The following is a 21,548-nucleotide window of genomic DNA, read 5'->3' as shown; positions in this document are numbered from 1 at the left end:
TTTGGGTAGGGTATCTTTTGGATGGGATTATTGATTGAATTAAAGCTGACTGTGAGAGAGGGTTTGGTGTGTTTTTCAATTAAAAAAAAAGTCATTAAATTTCCAAAACACCTTGATTCTACGTTTTCAAAACAAATAGGTGATTTGAAGCTGTTGCTAGCTGAAAGAGGCTAGTATATCAGGAGTTTGCTGTTCTTTATAAATGACTGAGTTATTTAAGATCACCCCAAAATGTTTTTGTCTTATAAGAATATGAACACTGTTTCAGATATTTGTCTCTGTCTAAATTTGGGGTGGAGAATCTCTTAAAATTACTAAAACCTTTGGAAAGTATAAAAATCCATTCCCTATGCAGCTCTATGAAATACTTTGAGATTCAGTCTGTTTAATAGAAAAGGAATGGTCTCTTTATTTTCATCTGTTTTGTATGAAAAAAATATTTCTGCTCTTGTTTTTGCAAAGTGAGAATAGTATTGGTAAGGTTACCTTGGTTCCTTGCAATTAGAGTTCAGAGAAATAGTAAGATTGGTTATGTCTCATAATCTGGCATTTTGGCAAAACCAACACAGTGAGTTTTTAAAAATGGGAGGCTTAAACTTGCCTACTTCTGTGCTGATGAGAAATCATCCCATTTGTAGTCTAGGCTTGGGCCCCAAATATTTTAGAAATTAATAAAACTTGCAATTTCAGAAAGGAAAACATGATGGAAATTTCAGACTTTCCTTTAGGACTGCATCCAACCTTGGACTAGGCTGGTTCTGTGACTTTGTGTCAATGCAGTGTGATGGGGCAGTGTAAAAAGGAGGCTGACAGCATATATGGTGAAATGTTGTTTTAGTTTTTGTTTGTTTGCTTTCCCAGCAACTGAGATCCAGCTTTCTTGGAAAGAGCAACCATGTGGAGCATGTGTGTAGGCAGTATGTTGAGAAACAGTAGGGTGTCTAGCAGCTCCTTGAGAAATGCCCTCTAGGCTAAGTTCCTATAAATAACTTATCCTTTTAGGATAAGGTTCCTTTTTTGTTTGTGGGGGTTTTTTTCCTTCTTTCGGTGATGAGTTTTTCCTATTATGCATGTAGCAACTGCCTGTAAACTACCTGCTGGCATAAGTCTCTGCTCAGAGTATAATGCAGAGACTCATTCGGCTTTGTCTGCCACCATGGTGAGGGTTTAAATGAGAGATTTTTTTGGGGGGAAGCCTTGGAAAAGAAGCAGCTGCCATTTCAATGGCTGTGGTTTATTCTGGTGCCTGCTGCCCCCACTCTGCCCTGCTGCACCTGTTGGCACTTGAATTATGGTCATTTTGTGCATAGTAACTTAAGGTGAAGTTGGATTTTAACAGGACAAGCTGATAGATGAGGATTAAGGCAGTTTCATGAATGCTTAAGGAAAAGAGAGAGGAGCTGTCTAAGGGTGGGGATGTGTAGGTAACAATACATCCCCCAGAGCTGGTCATTCCTGCTGTCACTGCAGAAGAAGTAACTGGACTCCTCTTGCCACGGTCGAGGGAGTGACAGCCCCAGGGCTGGTTCCCAGATACAGAGCCTTTCAGGGTGGCTGATACTTCTGATTGCTTTTTCTAGTTGTCCATAAAGCTGTAACTACAGGTGGTAACTAGGACGCCTTCTCAATAGTACTGTGGACTTGCTGTTGCAGCTTTATGGAGGAGATTTTGCTGGGAAGAGTGGCTCTGTGTGGCCCATGCAGCTGGTTTTGGGTCTTGCCTGGTGTTTCAGGGCAGGTGTCCCCTTGGGAGCTGTTCTGACAGCAGCTACCAGGTCTCTTTCTTCCAAAAATGTTTAAGTGCTGATATAGGTGGTAGTTACCTATTTACTCCTTTTCCCAGTCCCCAAAGAAAACACTTTTCATTCAGATTAAGTAGAGTGACCTCCTGGAGATGTCTCTTTTATTTTTTTCATAAAACTTTATTTTGTGAAATACAATATACAGAGAAAATAAATTAAGTGCTCAGGGCTGCTTTGAGTGTGTTTGAACAGCTGTAGAGGGGGGAAAAAAAGACTTTATAGCCACAAAGTGACCACAGGGATTTATTGATGCTTTATTTTCCCAAGAAATTACACTGTTTCAATGCAAACAACATGGAAAGAGATGGTTGGGATAGATGGATCCTGGATGGTAGCAGTTTATTCCATCTAGCTTGCCTTGGTGAAAGTTCAGGTTTTTAAATGAAAGTGTAGTGACCTGGAGGTGATACCCTGGATGCGCTGGTAAAAATGGTGGGGTTGGAGGCACATCATACAGGTCTATGCAGTTTCCATGTTGATGATGACAGACTGAGCAAGAATTTCAGGCAAATCTCGAGTGCCGTCTGGTCTTTCTGAACTTGACTTGTTCTGGGAAGGAATGGGAGAGTTGGACTTGAAGTCAATGTTGGCTGAAGAAACACTTGCAAAATGACAAATTGAGCCCCTGATTTCTATTTTGAGGTATTTGCTGTTTCATCCAGGAGTTGGGAATGTGTCTCTCTTGGGCTAGAATAACTAACAGTTCAAATAAGCCCACAGACCCATGATATTTTATGTTTGCATTTTCAAGACAGCTGCTGGATTTTTCTTTGGACAAAATAGCAGCAGATCAAGGTTGTGCGGGGATTCTTTGTTTTTTTTGTGGGGTTTTTTTCCCTCTACTTGTAGAATAACTGCTAAATGACTGCGTACTTTTGAAGCCCTCTTTTGACTATTGATCCTGACTGTTAGAATAATCTTTTTTTCAGATTATTATTTTGTTTGAAGAGCTGTTCTCACTAGTTCACACAAGTATTCAGGCTATTCTGTCTTTACACAAATCTACAGATTATCAGAAGGTGTTGATTTGATTTCTTTTTTTTGTTTGGTGTTTTTTTTTAAAAAATCTCAATGTGCTTATAGCATAAATGTCTCAGACTGTCAGTTTGCATAGCTTAAACTCTAACTTTGTATGACAACAGAGATCTAGGGTGATATTTGAGCCGGAGCATTTCCATGCTTATGAATAAACTAAGTGTTTCTTTTCACAGTTTGGGTATATTTGAAAAATCCACCAAATACAGTTTCTAACCAGTTACAGAGCTGTGAACAAGACCCAGGAATCCATACTCCTGTTTTCTTTGCTTTTGGACAACAGTCTCATTTCTGTTCTATTAGTATCTTGAGGAGACTGTCACGTTGGTTTCGTACCCTATATCTGGCCATGGGCATGTAGAAGCCTTTAAGCATAGCAAACAGACAAGGTTAAGTGTGCAAAGGAGAAGAACATACCATTTGGTGTCTGGGAAGTCCACTTAAACAGACAAGATGTGCTTTACAAATGCTGTGGGAAAATACAGATATGCTAGTTAGAAGGAGCAGCAAATGTTACTTCAGGAAATACCTTTAAAAATAACAGCTGTTCATGAGCTGATGGGATTTGACCCAACAGCGTTTGATGCAAGAAAGTTATAAGTGTTTAATGTTGCACAAATCAAATTCTATTCCTGCTTAAGAGTCATAAGACTAAATATCTGATGAATAGAGGTCTTTGTCTACGCATTAGCTATGCGATTGGTTCCAATCACTGCAACTGCTTTACAGAAAGTCAGAATCATTGACCAAAGTAGCCTGCTCTGCTGTGGCTGAATCTAGTCTTTCGAGTGTTGTGACTGCAGGCTAAGCATATTGCAACAGTTGGTTTTGTGCATAAGCCTTGCAACCTAACTCAGCTGTAGTTTTGTCTGATTTCCCTGAGAAGCTCAAAAGCTAACTGCAGTGAAACTCCACAAGAGAGAAGAAATGTAGGATGAGAGGGTGTTGAACTCTTGTACCTACCCTCGTAGTTGATGCAGCCGTTGGAGTCTTCCTGACCTTTCATGAGTTCATCTACTTCCTCTTCTGTCATCTTCTCACCTGGAGAGTGGAGAGAGCTTGGTAAATTCTTCCACAGACACACAACTGAGGCTGAACCCTGCAGCTTTTCCAAAGGCTTCCCTTATTTTCTATGTTAGTAACAGACCTATATATGAACTGAGCTTTATTAATTTTAACTTTCTTTAGAAGTTCTGCATGTGCATATACACGCAGGGATTCTAGTTATTCCTACTGAGTAAAGAAACTATGCAGCAAATCCTCTAACTTTGTCCAGGTGCATTACATCACTGAGGCATACAGCCTTTTCTCTCTATTCCTCAAATAACAGGCACTCCTAATATCTCATCTGAATTTAGAAGTAATAAACCAAACCTTTTCCTTTGGGCTTTCTACTGAGTGTTGTGTTTTTGTTCCTTGTGGATTCCCAGTTAGGAAACCCGGTGTCTTGTCTGGCTTTGTAGCCTCCTACCTCTCCAAACCAGCTAGAATGTATTTCCTCCCTCTCTCATGTCTTCAAACAGCAGCAATTTTTAAAGTGCTCACAGAGGCAATAATCACTTACCCAGAGTAGCCAGTACATGACGGAGTTCAGCTCCCATGACTGTGCCATTGCCTTCCTTGTCAAAGACACGCAGACCTTCAACAAAGTCTTCATAGGTACCCTGTTCCTTGTTGTTAGCGGCTGCTTGCAACATGGGCAGGAACTCTTCAAAAGTAATTTTCTTGGCATTCATCTCTGGAAAGAAAGCACCAATTGTTACATGCTAGATGCTTCTATGTGTGTTCTTTTGGGATATTTGTCTGGAAACATGGGAGAGCTTTCCACCTCATTTGTGCACCTCTTTCTATCCTTTTGTCTAGTCTTTGCCTTGGGATTTGGCAGTTCCTTTGCAAAATCTGGATTCTCTCTTATCTTGGGAATTAGTTTTCACATCCTTGCTCCAGACCTTTTCTCACATAATTTTATATGCTTATGTGCATGTTGTATTTTTCTTTCAGAAATGAAACTTGCTGTATGAGTTGATCTTTGAAAGGATTTTGGGAGTGGGGGAACTACAGAATACAGTAAAACAGAAATCTTGAGCCCCAGCAGTGGAAAAAGGTAACCAGAGTGGGATGTTGCAACTTAGACAAGCCCCTGAGTTTCCTGACATGTTACTGACCACTTCAGGGTCTCTTGGATGTGGTAACAGAAACTATTGGCAAAAGAATAAATTAACTAAAAATAGGAATGTTGAGCGGAGGTGGTGTCCAAATTTACTGTTGACATGTTCAGTGTGGAGGTTTAAGGACTCACAAGCTTAGGGCGTCTAACCCCTTTGTTATGGGAGAGATTTTTGAATATACAGTTACAGAAACTATTTTACTACCCAGCTATATCAAAATAACTGTCAGTTATCACTGTAGTCACTTAAAGTACTGTCATGGTTTCACTTCTGTGTTAGTCTTCTGCTCAGTGCTTTCTGCTGGTGCTAATGCTTAACTTACATCTTCTGAATTGTTCCTCAGAGCTGCCTTTACCAGGCCTGAGGGTTTAGATGTAATTTAGTCTATCTTGATATGGTTCTGCATGACTGAAATCAGGGATCACCTGCAGCTAGACCCTTGTTAGGAGGTGACTACAGCATTTACCATTTCTTCTATCTCTAAGAGGGGAGAAGAGGAAATAGAAAATAGCTGCTATAATAAATGGCCAACATATGCCTCAGCATGCCCAGGTTTGTAGGAGCTTTGAGCAGACTACCTCAGCAGAAATATACAGGTGGTTTTCCAGTCCCAGGGCATGTCTTGGCTTATGCAAGAGGACTGGACTGACCTGAAGAGCTGAGTATCAGCTGTCAGAAATGGACTTACAGCTCCTCAGCAAGTGCTGGGCTCAGATGGACTATAAGCAGCTACACCAACACTAAAATGATCCCTACAGAGAATTCTCCATAGCCTAAGGAGGTGGTTTTCCTCTCTGAGCACTGTATTCCCTATCATCATCCTCTTCAAAAGGAGCAAGAGAAATTCTATGTATTGTTGCTGCAGAGTCATCATGTTGTTCCCCCCCACCAGCCCTCTTACTCCACTATCAGAGCAAAAGCTCCTCTCCCTCCTGCTGGGACTATTGATATTGCCTAATTACAGTTCCCCAGCCTGAAGAAAGGCCCATGAGAGACTTGTGGGGTACTTGCCCTCTTTGCTGGGGTTGCCCAGGATTTTGTTGATCTCGGCATTTGTTGGGTTCTGCCCCAGCGCCCGGATGATATCACCAACCTGGCTCAGGGTGATCTTGGCATCACCAGTCCTGTCAAAAAGGAGGAAGGCCTCCTTGAAGTCTGCAAGGGAAAAGCAACAGTTAAATTGAGCCAGGCAGCTCCCTATTGACAAGTTGTATTGACAAAGATGCGAGCCTGTTGTCTCCTGGCATGGTTCCACCAACTCCGGGGGAGTTAGCCAGGGGAATCTTTGGCCCACAATCCCAAGGAAAAACTCCTCCCCTCTGACATTTTGATTTCACTATTTTTAAACTTTTATATCTACCTTTCATAGCTTTCCTGGCTCTGATAGCCATCAATAGCTTTGTGATTGACCCCATAGTTATTTCAAGCACGAGGAAAGATAAGCTTTCTACAAACATTGCCATTCAAGAACAGGTTTCTTTACATGATATAGCAGCAGAAGGTAAAAATGTCGTTATCCATTCCACTTTATCTCACCAGAGGACTGGGACTCTTCTGTAAAAGTCCTAGCAGTGCAAAGCATCTGTCTGCTTCGATGGGTCCTGCCTGCAATCCCAGCATCTCAGCTACACAGTGCTAGTGAGAAAATTGAAGGTTGATTTCAAATGCTTCTACTTTTGTTTTCCCTTAAAGTTGCCTTACAATGACACTTCTACCCATGTTTATTCCCTCTCTTGTCTGCCCTTTGCAGTCTGTCCCCGCTTCTTACAGATGCATGAATATCCAGCTTTTCTAGTGGTAGTACTTGTGTGGTGCCTTACTCCAGTTCATTTCTAGTGTGTACACTTTGAGACTTTGCTTCTTTCACTGTTGCCAAGTGATCAAGTTTTGTTTATTTCCCCCTTGCTGCTGACCAAGAACTTGAGGTTCAGACATTTCTCCTACAAAAATCAGCACAGACAGTTGTCTTAATTGTATTGCCAGTTTTCATCTGTTGCGAAGTTCCACGTTAATCATCTTACTATATTTTTCAGGTTTTTAGAGTATTTTTTGCAATGAATATAGAAATGCCCTTTTAAAAAAGGAGGGGTCAAAAGTCAAGGGCCTAGCTAAAAAGTCATCTTTGAACTTCATATGTCAAGAGCTTTTTGGACTGTGCTGTTGATCTCTTCTGCACTGCAGTGTCTGACAATGCTGTGTTTTAGCTCCAAGTAAACCAAGTGAAATGTCTTTTCCTTGGCCATGATGCACTTCCAGCAGCTAGACAGGCTTTGTGTTTCACAGCTTGCGTAGGTGGTATGTTCTTTGTGCCTTGGGGCAGATTCAGGAGTAATAAACCACATTTCAAATCACGTCTTCGTTCACCTTGTGCTAGGGACATGGGATGCAGAGGTTCTTGCTTTAGCCGTCCATATACCACCTTAGTGGAGGAGTTGCTGGCACCCAGTAAAACTGCTGATACAGGATGTCATCCTGCTAGGCTGTAATCTAATACATCTGAAACTAATCCTCTTACTGTCTGATGTGAGAGACCTATAACCCTTTACTGCTAAGCCTCTCCCCTTACAGCGTTTATTACAGGGTATGAAATCAAGGCCTTCTGGACCTGTGTAGAGCTTCCCCTTACAATATACCTTGATATCTACTCCTGCTATAGCAGCTGAGGTCGATAGAGCTGTAGTGATTTATGCCATATGATCCGATCTTTCATTTGGTGCATTAATGACATTTAAGCAGACCAAGGTATAAAACAATGCCAGTTTGCTATTAGCAAAGCCATCAGGAGAGTTTCTCTGTTTCGTAAACCCATGAAGTTTTATGTTTTATGTTTAATGCTGCTCCCAAGCTCAGAGAAAAGGCCTGATCTTATTTTTGTTTCCCAGGCATGCATTTTGCTGCAATATATCTTTGCTGTGAGTGTTTTCTTCTTAGTTTTTTTTAAAATATATATAGTTAGTCCTAGCTTATACCTTTGCTCGAATAAGCATGTCTAAAATCCCTCTCTGAGGAGGGTGCTATCCAGCTGCTGCTGTGTCAGCCTGTGTGGATGGAAATAGTTACTGAGGGTGGGACAGTCTCTGTTCCTGGGAAATTCTCCCTCTCTCAAGTAGCTTTTAATTGCTCCGCTGCTTGGTTCAGTCATTGGAGCATTACAGCAGCTGGATGATCTGAAATATGAAGAGAAGCTAAAAGAAATATTTTGCTTTATGTATGCTAGCAGCTTTGAATTGATAGCATTTTTTCATAAACCCTCCTAATCCTATTATAAAAGTTTTAGAATTTAAAAAAGTGAGGAAGAGTCCAAATTATTTTCTTTGTGACCAGGAGTATTTGGACTGCAGGAGAAAAAATGTGTCCAGTCTCACTTACTGCACTATGCCTCTCCTTATTGCCTTAACGGTGTAACTTGGAGCAGGCTGGTGTTCAGGAAGCTTAGGGCTCTCTTTAGACCTGCATCTATCTATTTCTCTCCCTCTGGATTTCTAGTAAATCCTTGTATCTTCCATTCTAAATACTTTGCTCACAGTGAGAAGTCTACTATATTTGCTACTGAAATTTTGACTTTTTTTTTAAAGATACTTTATTTAATATAGCCCAAATGCATCTCTTAAGATATTTAACACACTCCAACTTAGATTTCCAGAGCTTCAATGGAGATTTTTGTTCATGTCAGAATTTTCAATCTGCTTGAAAGATCTGATTAAAAAACAAAAAATTGGAACTGCTGGTGGCTTGTGAAACAGAATACAGCAAGATGCCTTAGAACTGCAGCATATCCATACTGTTGTGTTTATAAACAACAGTTTACACAAGTCATGTATTTGCTATTTCTATGCTTCATGGGAATACTGTTTGTTTACAGTAAAACCAGCCTTTCTTCCTCCCCTTCCACAACACCTGTCAAGAGTGACATGTAGGCCTCTTGTATCTTCTGTTCATATAAAATTGCAATGTCACTGCAGCTAAGTTAATGTTTCAGCTCACTCCCTCCTCCTGTTGTCCTTCATCTGCCTATTTCCCCCACGACTTTCAAATGTAAGACTTGCTTTCAGCATCATTGTGAAGGACCAGTACAGGAGCACAACTGAAAAATGTTCAGTAGGTAGAGCTGGTAATGCCAGCATATTTCCTCTTCAAACCACGGCATAAACTTCTCAGCTTGGCAGCACATAAGCACCCAGATAAATTACATGTAAATCTACAGTCAGATTCCTGTTCAGCATAAGTCAGCACTGCTGCTCTGAATTCAAGAATGTGGTGATTTCTACCAGCTGAAGTCCTAGCTCATCTTTTCATAAAGGTTAAACTTCTGAGCCTGTAGCTCCTTTCTGAACCCGTGTATGTGTAAAACACATTGGCTCTCTTGTAACTTACCATCCTGTTGCTCCTTGGAGAACTCGATCTGTTGGAAGGAAATCAATCACAAAAAATAGCTTAGGAAGGGGGGGCTGGGGGAGAACCTGCTTGTTTTCTAAAGCATCCAGCTCAATCCATGAGTCATCTTCCAAAACAGCAAAAATGTGGCCTGTCAGGATGTGCAGAAGTAATGCAGATAGCAAAAGAGCTGTTAATACTAGTGAATTTAGCATTTGTTAGCCATTATGTTCCCCCTCCTACCCCCTGTTAAAGGTTTGGGTTTTTTTAATTTCACTTACCATTAATTTGGTCAGGAGTGAAGGACTGTAGTTGGGATGAAAAAGAGAGAGAAAAGAGAACTAGTACTGCTGAAAATGCACTGAGAGAAAGCAAATAGCACAAAGTAGCTGAGCGCTCTCATGTCTGTCTTGCCATAATTAGGCCATAGCAACCTAAACTAGCAACTTCCCTTGGAAAAAATGCATCACCAGGTCTATTCTTAAAGATTCTGTTGAAATCTGCATCCCAGGGAAAGCCACGGTGATAGAAGCAACAAAAATCTAAAGTCTCTTAACTAACAAAGAGGTTGTTAATGTACTATCAGGTCATTTACTATTTTAGTACAGACCTGTTTTAAGACCATTTGAAGTAATACTGCTTAACAAGCAGCTTTTTTTACATTAACATAGAAATTAAACCAATCCCTTAAAGTTTGTGTTTCAAATTAGGTTTTGACAGTCCATTGTTTCATAAACTACTAAACTATGATATTTTCGTATATAAAAATATTACTATTTTCCTTTGCCACTTTAGCAGCTTGCATCCAACTTAGAAGAATAATAAAACGATTAGCAGACAGCAGTAGCAAATTGTAACTCTTCTGTCTGAAGCTACAGGAGGTGCACATCTACTGTTGCCCGGTGCAGAACTTGAGGCTAACTGGAAAACCTCACATAGTCCTTTAGGCTTAAGGTGGAAAGCCAAGCAAACCTAAACTGTTTTCTGGACTGTCCTTCCCTCCCCTAGAACTAACTTGAGCAAGAAGCCCCATTTACTTATATAAATCACTGGCTCGCTGCTAGCCATTAGCTTTCTAGTGGACCCACCATGGTTGAGAGTTGGAAAAGCAGAGCAGCAGACGGGCAGGAGGGATTAGCTGAGAGGTCTTGAGAGTGGTCCTGCTTTCCTGGCCTTTCTTCCTCTTATTTATCTGGTAGTGCTGACGGCATTGCCTGGATTAGGTGTCAGAAGGAAGCGGTCCCTCCCCTTGGCGAGTTCTTTAGCTTTCTTAGGGCAAAGTGACAGGAGGCTCCATGTCTTGATCGACATCTTATGATGGCTATTTTTAGGAGGCTGGAGAGGGGCAGGGAGTGGCAAGCAGTAAGTTTGATTCATGTCAGCACTTTCTGGGTCCGTACTGTCAAGAGATGTTCCTTGTCCAGACCTACCAAGAATTCCTTATAGGGAAGGATTCTATTTCTCCGATAAGCTATAAAGTCAGTGAGTAAGGAGCGTTGAGAGTGAGAGGTGCCACGTGTTTGCCTAGCTGGCTGGTTTTACACGTGGCTTGCAGGTTGTGTGATAATGTAGCTGGATGGTCCTCGTACCTTCACTAGGCTTTTGCTCAACCCCTTATATGGATAATATAGTGCTCAATGTTAGATGAGTGCTGCTGCTTATCTGTTCAGTGTGATCCAGTTGTTGGCACTGAGCAGAAAATTAACTTGTTGATGGAGGTGGTGTCTGACAGTGAAGCTCTTCCTCTGCACTGGTCGTGTTTTCTGAAATTTGAACATTTTTAAGGGAAAAATTATCCATGCATTTTGGACCCAACTGTATTGCTAGGTTAGTGGCTGATGTGTAGACGTACCCTGCAGGGCAGCAGGCAATTTGTATTCACAGTAGCTGTGCTCTCTAGGACACTCTTCCTCTATGGCTGGGGTTAGGCAAGGCAATAGCATGCCAAGTTCAGAAGTCACTGGTGTGGTGAGAGAAAGTGCTGCTGAGGTTTTTGTAATGTGGAGGCAAGGGAGAAGCCATGATAGAAGCTAAGACCCCCAAAAGGCTTTGTGAACTGGAAGAATGATGGCCCACGGTGGAGAAAGGGGTACTTGCTTTTTGGGTTGCAGAGTGGAGGAGTCGTGGTGAGACTACAAGTGGGGAGTTTCTAGGCAGGCTGCAGGAGGTAGAGGCTGCAGCTGCTTCAGTAGCAAAGATCTAGTCCCACCATGTAGCATCCTCCAAGCCCAGGTCAGATCTCTGAATTGGTGCTGTGAGACATTGTAAAAGGATTAGAAAACTCTGCTCCAAACTTCTTCCTTTCCTAGTCACCTCAACTGGGGTGAGAGTGTCATGGAGCTGGGATGGGAATGATTGTGGGATAACAACAGACTCTGTGTTGCAAACTCAAATCCCCTCTCTAATTTCTGTTGATTTCCTTTGTTGAGCATTCACTGGTCCTGGTTTTCTAATGACAAAATGTGATTAATGAGGGAAACTTTCTCCTGTAGCGGGCTTAGTTACCCTGAAGATAAGTATAACATTTGTGAATGTCTCTTTTCAGTATATTGAGGGCTCTGAAAGAATCAAATCCAAGCAGACTTTGCTGTTTGTTTGTTTTTAACTGAACAATCAAAATATTTGGTTGTATTTGAGACATTAACCTCCTACCTCCTATTTAAAAAAACTAAAGATACAACTGCAAAGAATTTTCTAAGCTTTCCATTTTAGCTGGAAAATATTCTGTCCAAACAAATCATTTTAATTTTTTTGAGAAATATCTGGAAAATGTATTGAGTATGAGAAATGCTCCACTGCTAATCTTTCACTTCTGTCTTTTTCTGCTATTTGTAATCTGTTAGCCTGTGGGAACAGGGATGCATTCAGCATGAAGGGTAGTGATGGTCAGGTGTGGTTGGATAGAAAAGGGGGTTGATGTTTTTGTCTGAATTTGCTAACATAAGTTTAGCAGAGTGTAGACCTCCTGATTAATACTGGCTGGGGCTGGAACTCGGGCAGTGAGAGAGCTAATATAGATCTTGGCCATCAGTCCCAATGCATTAATAGAGGATCTTTCTAAAGACTTTGGCAGAGCTTAAATGCCTGGGTCAATGCAGTGTGTTGCCTTTTGTGGAATTTTCCTTCTGCCCTCAGCCTCTTGCTCTCCAGTGCTGGCAAATAGAAAATGTTCCCCTGAAAACAGGATTAAAAAAAAAAAAGGAAAACTTTGCTCAAGAAAATGAATCACTTTTTCTTACTTCAAGATAAGCTTTATGGTTGGCTACAACAAAACTCATCCCAAAAGACTTTAGATACCAAGCAGAAAATAATTGGGACACATTTGTCTTGGACATAGAAAATTGATACCTAGATTAGCCACCTGGCTTGAATTGGCTGTCAAATATGTATAAATTGAGAGGGGTCTACATATAAACTGATTGATCTTTTTACAGTATGATACTTTGGTCAGACTTTAGATGAGGAAATACTAGTGCACCACATCAGCCCTTCATTTTATTACTGGTTGTCAAACAAAAGCACACTAAACAGGAGTTTTGATGGGGAGAAATACTCTAGTATGGGCATGTTGCTTTCACTTGAATTAAGAATCACCCTTCTTTAAGCCAATAGAGTCTGTTGGGGTCTTAAAATGCTACTTGCTTTGAATAAGGACACCTACAAATGGCTTCAGTATAGAAAATATTTCAAACATTCTTTAAAAGAAGTTAAAGGTAAGATTTCTGATTCTGTAAGGAGCTTTCATAAACTTCAAAAGGTAGAAAGAAGTATTTTGCAGTGATCTGATCAGTGTTCTGATCCTGGCAGTGTTCTCTGTGTTTTCAGAGGACATGATGAGTCTCAGACCTTTAGGGAAAATGTTGAAATTTCAGGGTGTTCTGTTTTTTAAAAAAAAAAAAAATGCAACCCCTGCCAGCAGAAATAATGAAAGATTGAACGAACCGCAACACATGGAAAGACCAGAACGGCCTGGATTTCTCTAACTTGGCTAGGCTCTTATTTATGGACAAAGTTATTATCCAGAAGGTTATCTGTGCCAAAGAAAAAGATGGTGTGTTTTGGGGTTGGTTTTTTTGTTTAGTTTGTTTTTAAGATTAAGGCTTTCTCTGTATAGTTTGTGACCACCTTCTAGTCATGTTGTTGCTAGGTAGAGGCACTTTGACCAGGTCCCAGTTCTATAGGGTGGGGTGGGTAGGGTTGTATGCAACTCTTAATTGCCAGCTAAGCAGAACACCCAATCCACACAAATCTTTATTTCCCAATTATTACCAAAGTTCCTAATTTCCCAACAAATCAAGGTTCACGTGACCTTTGCAGCGTGGCGCTGTGCTAACGTATTTAGGCTGGTGGGCACTGGGACCAAATACAGCTGTGCTGTGTGACAGTCACTTTGTGCTCACTGTAAATGTCTGGTCAGGGTGAAAAGCCCTGGGAAAAGATGCTGCTGGGAGTTGAAGCATTCAGCTGTTCCATCTCCTTGTTACCCTTTGGGTGAATTACAGAGAAGGGAATCATCTTAGGATTTTACTAGTGTCACCAGATATTTCAAGGTACTGTCTCTGTAGAAGAGACTGAGGACATATCAGATGTCTTGGAAAATCAGAGAGGAGAAAATTTGAGAGTCCCCTAGGATACTCATTGTATATCTAGCCTTCTAGTCAGGCCTAGAGGGAATTTTTTATTTTTGGGTGGAGATAAGCTAGGATTGTGCCTACAGCAGTTCATATGGTGCCTGCTCCTTGGTTAATATAGCTGCACATATTTTCTCACAGACATCACTGAGTGCAGGATTACACAGCTCTCAGACCCCTCTGAAAAGCAGGCTGTCATTCTCCTGTCCCTCACCCTGGTTCGATAGCTTGTGTAATCGATGCCACAGATTTTAGAGAGGCTACTTCTCATTTAAGTAAGAATCAACAGCCTGATGGATTTAGCCTCATGTGTTTTACGAGGCAGAGAAACATTAGGAGCAGATGAGCTCTTGAGAAAGAGCTCTGTTTTGAGAACAGAGCTGCCTGGAAATACAATTGAAGAAAGAATAATATAGGAGAGAAAATTGTATGTGTGAGATGCCATGAGGTTTGGAAGAATAGCTCAAAATCTTTGAGCTTAATGGACTTAACTGCAGGTTAATTTGAATTTTTTTCTAAGCATTCTGTATAACTTTCCAGTTTGTTTACTTTAAAGCAACTGTGAAGTTACAAGCTTTAACAGTTGTGCAAAAACTTTTGGATGAGCCTTGCCAATTAACGTGCCCTTCTGATATGTCCGGGAGTGAAGTGTGCTCTAGCTGCACTGTTGATCTTTCCCTTTTGAACAGATCTCATTAGCTTCACGAGGGGAAGTGTGTTCGGTTGTGCTCATTTGTAAAAGTGTCCCTTTTCTAATTGCATTTAGTTTTGCATGAATGTGTAACCCAGAGGATGTGCGAGGAAATGTGAGGCTCGGGAGCCCTGCTCTCAAAGGGATTTGTTGTTTTAACGTGCCTCCCAGTGGCAGCGTTACAGTATTAACATTGCTTAAACTATTGCTACTTGACCTTTAAGCGCTATGTGGTAAACCAGCCAGTTGAAAGTGCTTTTTGGCAATGGGTATAAGATGTAATAAAACCTCAGTGGAGCGGTGGCAAATTTCCACCTTGGTTGTTTCATATCTCCTTACAGACAACTTCTTGCTTTACTTGTCATTGGCTAAATTAGTCACCACCTTCTTGCCTTATGTAAGATAAACTCAAATATCTTGTTACTATCTGTTATGATCTTTCTGTGCTCTAAGAGGGTTTAAAACACTATTTTAGAAATATTTTGGGGTTGTCTTGATGTATTAGTTGATGGGAGAAAGGCTCTGCCACACCACTTCTAACACCTGAAATTACTCTCTGAGCTCTTGAAACATTACTCTGTGTACCTTGCTTTAAATGGCACTGTTTCTACCAAAGTTTGTCACTCCCAGATCCTCCAAAGGCTATAGGTATCTCTTTTTAAATGCTACTAAAGCTGTGAACTTCCAAGGATGGAACTTGTGTAAAAAAAAAAAAAAAAATCATTATTTTCCAAATACTTTTTCTTATGTCTGCTAATCTGAAAAATTATCTACTAATATGTATGGACAGTCCCTACTTTTGAGGCACTCCTTGCTTAGCAGCACTTTAGGAAGAAAAGGAGGCAGCGTTCTTCTGAAAACTTAATTTTCTTTACAAAGTGGGTGGTGGCTTTTCTGGTTTGCTTTTTCTTCTGGTTTTCAACAGTGTCCCAAAGGGATGTCTTGGTGTGTAGCTGTGTTCGATGCCCGAGTTACCTGTCCTGGGACACCTTTATGCCATGCCTCCCATGCAGTGATTTAGTAACTATCACCAATGTGGGTCTGGCATCCATGGCGGGGTTCACAGGGGCAAGGGATTTGGCTGGGGCTGCTCTGCTCCAGGGTGGATCCTCAGTGGTGCAGTATCTCAGTAGTTAAAGCGGTAGCGGGAAGCTGGTCTGGATGGTGTCAAGTACTTTTACATCTCTTATGGCTAAGTCATATTTGCGCTTGTCCCTTTCCTACCTGCAAGGGCACTCGGGACCGCTGACCTTGTCCAGCGGCTTTATCAGTCCTAGGGAATCTTTCTGGAGTCGTCACTGGAGCTGGATCAGGCATAATCTGAAGGCCTGCGCCAAAAATTTCAGGCAAAAACCTGCCAGTTCCTAAGAAAGCCCTTAGCACTATGAGCAAAGCTAATGTTAACATTCCTGTTCTCGCTCCACAGCTTCACATTGAGATTGTCTGCAGCGTAATAGCTCTGAGTGCTTCAGCTGACATTTTGTAGTCCTGCTTGCCCTCCAGCCCAGAAGCTTTCTGTCAGTGCATTTTAGTGAGTTTATCTCTCTCTGGTTATATCCAATGCAATGTCTGTTCAGAGATGACCTACTTGAGTAGTGAATGTAATAAGAATTAAGGACAATTGGAGAAACACTTTACTGCCTTAAGAGCTCTGTATTTAAAAACAAATGATCATACCAGTTTGCTTCCATGCAGCAGGCTTTGTCATGCATCACACAGTTACACCAGGCCTTAGCAAGTCTTTACTAGCTGATAGCTTTTAATTACTTTTCCCCTAAAGATGTAGGTAGCTTATTTGCAATTGGGCATGGTATAATTGGTGTCCTGGGATTTCAGTCTTGAAAACACCGGCATGGGAAGCCTTATATACCTTGAACATCACTTACACCATGGATACTTGCAAGAACCCAATCTCTGTCTCTGATCAAGAGAGAATATTCTGGTGTATCTTTGAAGCAAAGGGCCTGGTGTGACACCAGATCAAGGTGCTACACATTCAGATCACTGTCTGCAGAGCAGAAGCCTAGGAAGCACTGCACTCAGCATCTCTAGCTCCCAGATCCCAAAACACCATGGTTAATGCTATGAGCCTGGGCTTGGTCCAAGGGCTGGTTGTGTGTGCTGGGAAGCGCCCTTAGACTTTAAGTAAAAAACCAACACGCTTTTCCTGTTGGTGATAGGGACCCAGTTAAACCGATTTGGGCAATATGAAGTTTATCCATTTCCCACTGCCTCAGTTGCAAAACCAAGCATGAGACATCCTCATCATTTATGTCTCATCCAAGTTATTGCAGACATAGACCCATAGTAGTGTTGTTCGTCAGCCCAGTGTTTCTACTCAGGCTGCGTGGGAGAAGGAAGTTGACAAATCAATAAGCGTTCTTTTTTTGGGAGTGTCCTTGGCCCCAGTTTTAACTCCAGAATTCTTGGGTCTCTTAAGAAAATGACCCATATGGTCATTTTGCTTTTAATCGTGGCTGGATCCTGGTGGTAACTCTCAGATGCATCCATCACCCTCTTCTTGTCTCAGTTATGATTTAATCTTTAACCTTTGTGCCTATTGTTCAAATCCAGGCCATGCTAGTAATGAGGAAAATTGGAAACACAAATTTGGTCTGGAAAGGCTTGTGCAAATCAGATTGTTTTGTTTCCTGAATAGGGGGAAGAGGGTCTTTATATTTCCATTTAAAAACAAATTCTTCCTCTCTGCCTTGACTTTCTTTCTGTGGCTGTACTGTAACCTAAGGTGAGCCGAGAAAGGGCTGAGTTTAGAGATTTGAGTCTCTAGCAGTTAGGCATTCCTGTTACTCAGTTTTATAGTCAATAGATGGTGCTCAAAAATAGAAAATCCCACACCAGCTGCTATTAGTACTAGGAAATGACCAAATATTTGCTTTAATTGGGTTAAAGTGGGGTGGGAGGAAAAAAACAGAGGAGGGTGAAAGGCCTGTCACAGCTTCTGATGGTGACAGGCAATTTTGGGGTGCCTGCATTTGTATGAACCCAGCTTGAGAGCTCTTAAGGGAAAAAAAGAGCAACTAACTTTCAAAGTGTGCACCCCAAAAGGCTCAGAAAACCAGATTCCCTCAAGATGCACCAAGCAGGGCATCCGAGAGGAGGGGTGTACCACCAAAAGAATCGTTACCCGTGTTTGTAAACCACCTTCTTGTTTGTTTTTGAGAATATTATGGTCTCTGATGCCAATTTAAAATCAAGTGCACTGCCAAATGTGGCTTATTTGGCTGCTGTAAACCCTTATCAGGCAGCTCTAAGCTTACCCACTCCAGCTGTAACTGTTAGAAGGGGCTTGCATATCTCTTTATAAAAGCTAACAAAGTCTTTCTGTGTGTTTGCCTGCTGTGTGGCTCCCCAAATCATCATGGTGCTGCAGCCTGGCATTCCCAGTCACCTCTCATTAGTAGCAAGCTCTGGCATGGCTGCTAATTGCCCTGAGGAGTGGAGGGGAACCCACTTTGATGTCCTTGTATCAAAGTGCTGGAGGCTTTAACTCCATGCCTGGTAAATCAGCACAGAAAGCCCCAGGACAGGATTGTTCATTGAGTCCCAGTCAAAAGCTTAGTTTTAAGTACTCCCTGGCTCCAAAGTTTTGCTGGAAATGGTGCCATGCCTTTTCCTATGCTAAGACTTTGGTTGAATGGAAGGATTCAGGATTAATTAATGCTAATTAAGGGACTGGGTTAAGACTCAGAAAACTTTGATTCTTGACTCTGTCACATCTGAGGCAAATTGCTTTTATCAGAAGCCATTGTTTGCCTTCACTTCCTGAGCTTGCAAAGGGTGAAAAAGGATAACCCAGGGTGGGTGACTGGGACCTTAGGAGGCTGTCCAGTCCCTGCCCCTGCTCCAAGGCAGGATGAAAGGCACTGTGGTTGTTCCTGGTGCCTTCTTGAGGAGCCCAGCACTGGAAGTGCCACCGTCTGCCTGGCCAGCCCTTGACGGATGTGGGGTCTCAGGAGAGAGGGGAAGGTTGGGAATAGAGGGGATGTGTGTCACCCTCATGGGCAGCGTGGGGTTCTGCATCACCCTGAAGCCATGACTGTGTGGTTGGGTAGACCCCTCTGCTGTGGGGGGGCTCTATCCACCCTTGCAGTGCCCCTGAGGCACCCTGCTCTTTGCCTGGTAAGGGCATGATGAAGAGTGGAGGAGATACTTGTAGAAAGATACATGCTAGTGATGAACATGCAGGGCAGGGGACTGTGCTGCTCACTGTATTGCAGGGTAGTCCTCTAACCTCTGTCATGCTGCTTGTATATTTGCTTATTTGCAAATAGGAATAGTAATGCTTACATGCTGCTCCAGTGTTAAAAGAATAGTTTTGTCTTACTAGCCTGGGTTTTCCCACCCCTTCAAAGAGGAAAATATTTTCCTTGACAGTATCTTTCAAAAGAAAGAGAATTTAGGCAGACTATCTTCTTTTATCAGTCTGAATATGACAAAACCCAGAGCGTTTTCTCTGTGCTACCAGTATATATTTCCTGCCATAATGGAGAGCTGTCTGGGTAAAGGAGTGAACTGTGGAGATGCCTCAGACTGCAGCCTGCCATTTTTTAGCTGGTAATATACTATTTAGTCTATTTATGTAAAGATAAATTAGCTGGATCACTGGAGTTGAAAATTCTATTTTTTCCTAATGAACTGGACATAGAAAGCTATCAAATCGTATTAAATTATTTAGTAGGAAATCTAGCTTGTGTTCTCCTTTATCTCTGGAGATGAGTGAAATGTGAGGTCTAATCTAATTTTCAGACAGTGTTCTCAAAAACAGTGGGATTTTTGTGTAGCCTTTACTCTGGTCACTCCAAGTGTTTAAAAATGTCTTTTTATATTCCTATTGCTCTTGTTTTGCTTTGCCAGTGGGTTCACCTTCAGTCTTAAGAGAAGCTACATACCGTTTCAGAAAAATACTGACTACTGATTGTGAAGATTAAAGTAAACTTCAAGAAATTTCACTAAATGGGTCATGATCTTGGGACTATATGTATTAAGATACCTGAAACAGAATTTATCATGAGAGGAAAATGAGTAGGTCCTATTAGGAGCCTTTGTACTCCTTTTTTTTTCCATAATAGGCATGATTCCTTATGTAGAATTTAGCAAATTGGTCCTGGGACCAATCAGCTTGCCAGGTAGGTGGAGAATAACTATTTATAGTCCTGCCCAGAGAAGGTGGTCTATCTCTTCAACTGCTTAACCTCCCTCTCCTCTTTCCTAAGTAAAGAATTGCCCAACATGGAGGAGTTTTCTTCAAAGGGTCAAGGCAACAATCAGTGATGTTGGTTGGCATGCAAAGTCTAAAGACAGTATGAAATTAAATGGAAGTGCAGTCAGAGGGAAACCTCTGGAAGACTCTTCCTCTTTGTTACTTTCAATTTGCAACAAATTGCAAATTCTGAGCAAATATATAAAGGTGAGAGGAAATCACTTGAAATGCTTCGATTCATGGCTTTTCAGCTCATGGTCTCTATCAATGTTTGTTGTACAATGCAAATGAAAAGAAAATAGATGAAACTGCCAAATCCTTTTTTTTTAAATCTGTTTTTATTTGTTTCTGCTTTTAGAGGTAAGCCATGCTGATCTCAAAACACATGACCAAAAGGTCATCAGGTGCTTGCAAATATTTGGAAAGGAATTTGAGGGGAAACTGTAAAATAAGATTTGGTTTTAATGCAGCACTATGGGAAAACATTGCATTTTAAGTTTCAGTAACCCCTTACTGTTCTCATGCACCTACTTTATGGGTTTTTTGGGGGGAGGGGTGGTGGTAGTTGTATTTTTCTTTTAAATTTAGTTTGACCAAATGGGCCAGACTAATACAGATTTGGTAAAAAGTTCTGAGTGCCACACTCCAAAATGCTTTTGAAATCACCAGGCTTTACTCCTGTGTTAAATCATGCACCATGCCTTACACCCCTCCAGATTAAAATCTCAGGCAGGTCAACAAATTCATCGAGTGAGGTTACTCATTCATTTCACTGCAGTCCCCAAACCGGAACCACACACACACCATTTCACTGCAGGTCTCAGCTGGGACTCTGCTAACCCCACGATTAGCACATGTTCATTCATTTACCTTGATGCTCTTGAGATCGATTGCGGGTTCTTTGGGTTTAGCTGGTGCGGGTGCTGGTGCGGGTGCTGGCGCAGGTGCTGGTGCTGCTGCTGCCGCCGCTGGTTTCTTTACATCCTTCTTTGGTGCCATTTTGTGTTGCTTAAACTTGAAAGTAAAGGTGCCCCCCCCCAAAAAAAAACTTTTAAAAAAAAATAAATAACCAAAACCTTAAAAGTGATTCCCAGGAGAGGAGCAGTGGTCAGAATGAGCTACAGCCTGTGCCCTGGAGGTGGACCCAATGTGCTAAACTCTATAAGGGCATATATATATTTCACTTAGTGCCTCATACAGTCCTGACACATGCAGCTGGATTGGACAGCTTGCTAATCAAGGGGGATGTCATTCCAGCTTGAGCTATAAATGGAATATAAGAGTTCAGGGCTTCATTAGATCAAGGGACTTTGGTGGCTTTTTCCCCCCTCTTTAAAAACCCCAACCATCTCCCCTGTATTTTTTTTAATGTGTGTAAAGGAGAGGGAAATATGACAAACCCAGTCTCAGATCTGCTGTTGACATTCAGACATGGATTGAACAGTCTTTTTCCTCATCAGAATTTCTGTTCTGCTTAAGTAATAAATCTTTCTTTCTTTCCCTCCCCTTTTCCCCCATGCCTGTGTAGCACTCCAGGAGGATTTGGTTTCAAGTAGGAATTTTGACTTTCATGGCTGGGAAGATCATCAATTTCCAACCTCATTTGTCTCTCCCTATAGCCCCTCA

General features: G+C 41.6%; 1 protein-coding gene across 2 annotated transcripts; it reads right to left on the bottom strand.

Moving 5' to 3' along the window:
- Window positions 1–1,876: 1,876 nt before the first annotated feature.
- Window positions 1,877–21,073, bottom strand: MYL1 (myosin light chain 1). Of its 2 annotated transcripts, none has more exons than XM_075756035.1 (7): window positions 20,793–21,073; window positions 9,380–9,407; window positions 6,017–6,160; window positions 4,402–4,575; window positions 3,801–3,878; window positions 3,255–3,306; window positions 1,877–2,351 (listed from the first exon to the last, which is right to left on the bottom strand). In XM_075756035.1, exons 1-6 carry the CDS (start codon window positions 20,919–20,921, stop codon window positions 3,278–3,280), a joined length of 582 nt encoding a protein of 193 aa, XP_075612150.1. In that variant the 5' UTR covers window positions 20,922–21,073; the 3' UTR covers window positions 1,877–2,351; window positions 3,255–3,277. The 2 variants fall into 2 exon arrangements, with proteins under 2 accessions (XP_075612150.1, XP_010302803.1); XM_010304501.2 differs by lacking the exons at window positions 9,380–9,407; window positions 20,793–21,073 and adding exons at window positions 9,661–9,685; window positions 10,468–10,599.
- Between the last annotated feature and the right edge of the window lie 475 nt (window positions 21,074–21,548).

Source organism: Balearica regulorum, chromosome 6 (genome assembly GCF_011004875.1).
Source record: "Balearica regulorum gibbericeps isolate bBalReg1 chromosome 6, bBalReg1.pri, whole genome shotgun sequence".
Lineage (NCBI taxonomy): Eukaryota > Metazoa > Chordata > Aves > Gruiformes > Gruidae > Balearica > Balearica regulorum.
Note: the sequence above shows the minus strand (reverse complement) of the source record. Positions and strands in the feature narration are given on the sequence as shown.

What these genes read in the sequence shown, in the direction of transcription:
- MYL1 (XM_075756035.1), bottom strand. Translation starts at nt 20,921, where the DNA reads ATGGCACCAAAGAAGGATGTAAAGAAACCAGCGGCGGCAGCAGCAGCA. An exon ending in CTCCAAGGAGCAACAGGATG is followed by an intron (nt 6,161 to 9,379) that starts GTAAGTTACAAG and finishes TTTCCCTTGCAG; the next exon opens with ACTTCAAGGAGGCCTTCCTC. An exon ending in GGGCAACCCCAGCAAAGAGG is followed by an intron (nt 4,576 to 6,016) that starts GCAAGTACCCCA and finishes CTTTCTTTCCAG; the next exon opens with AGATGAATGCCAAGAAAATT.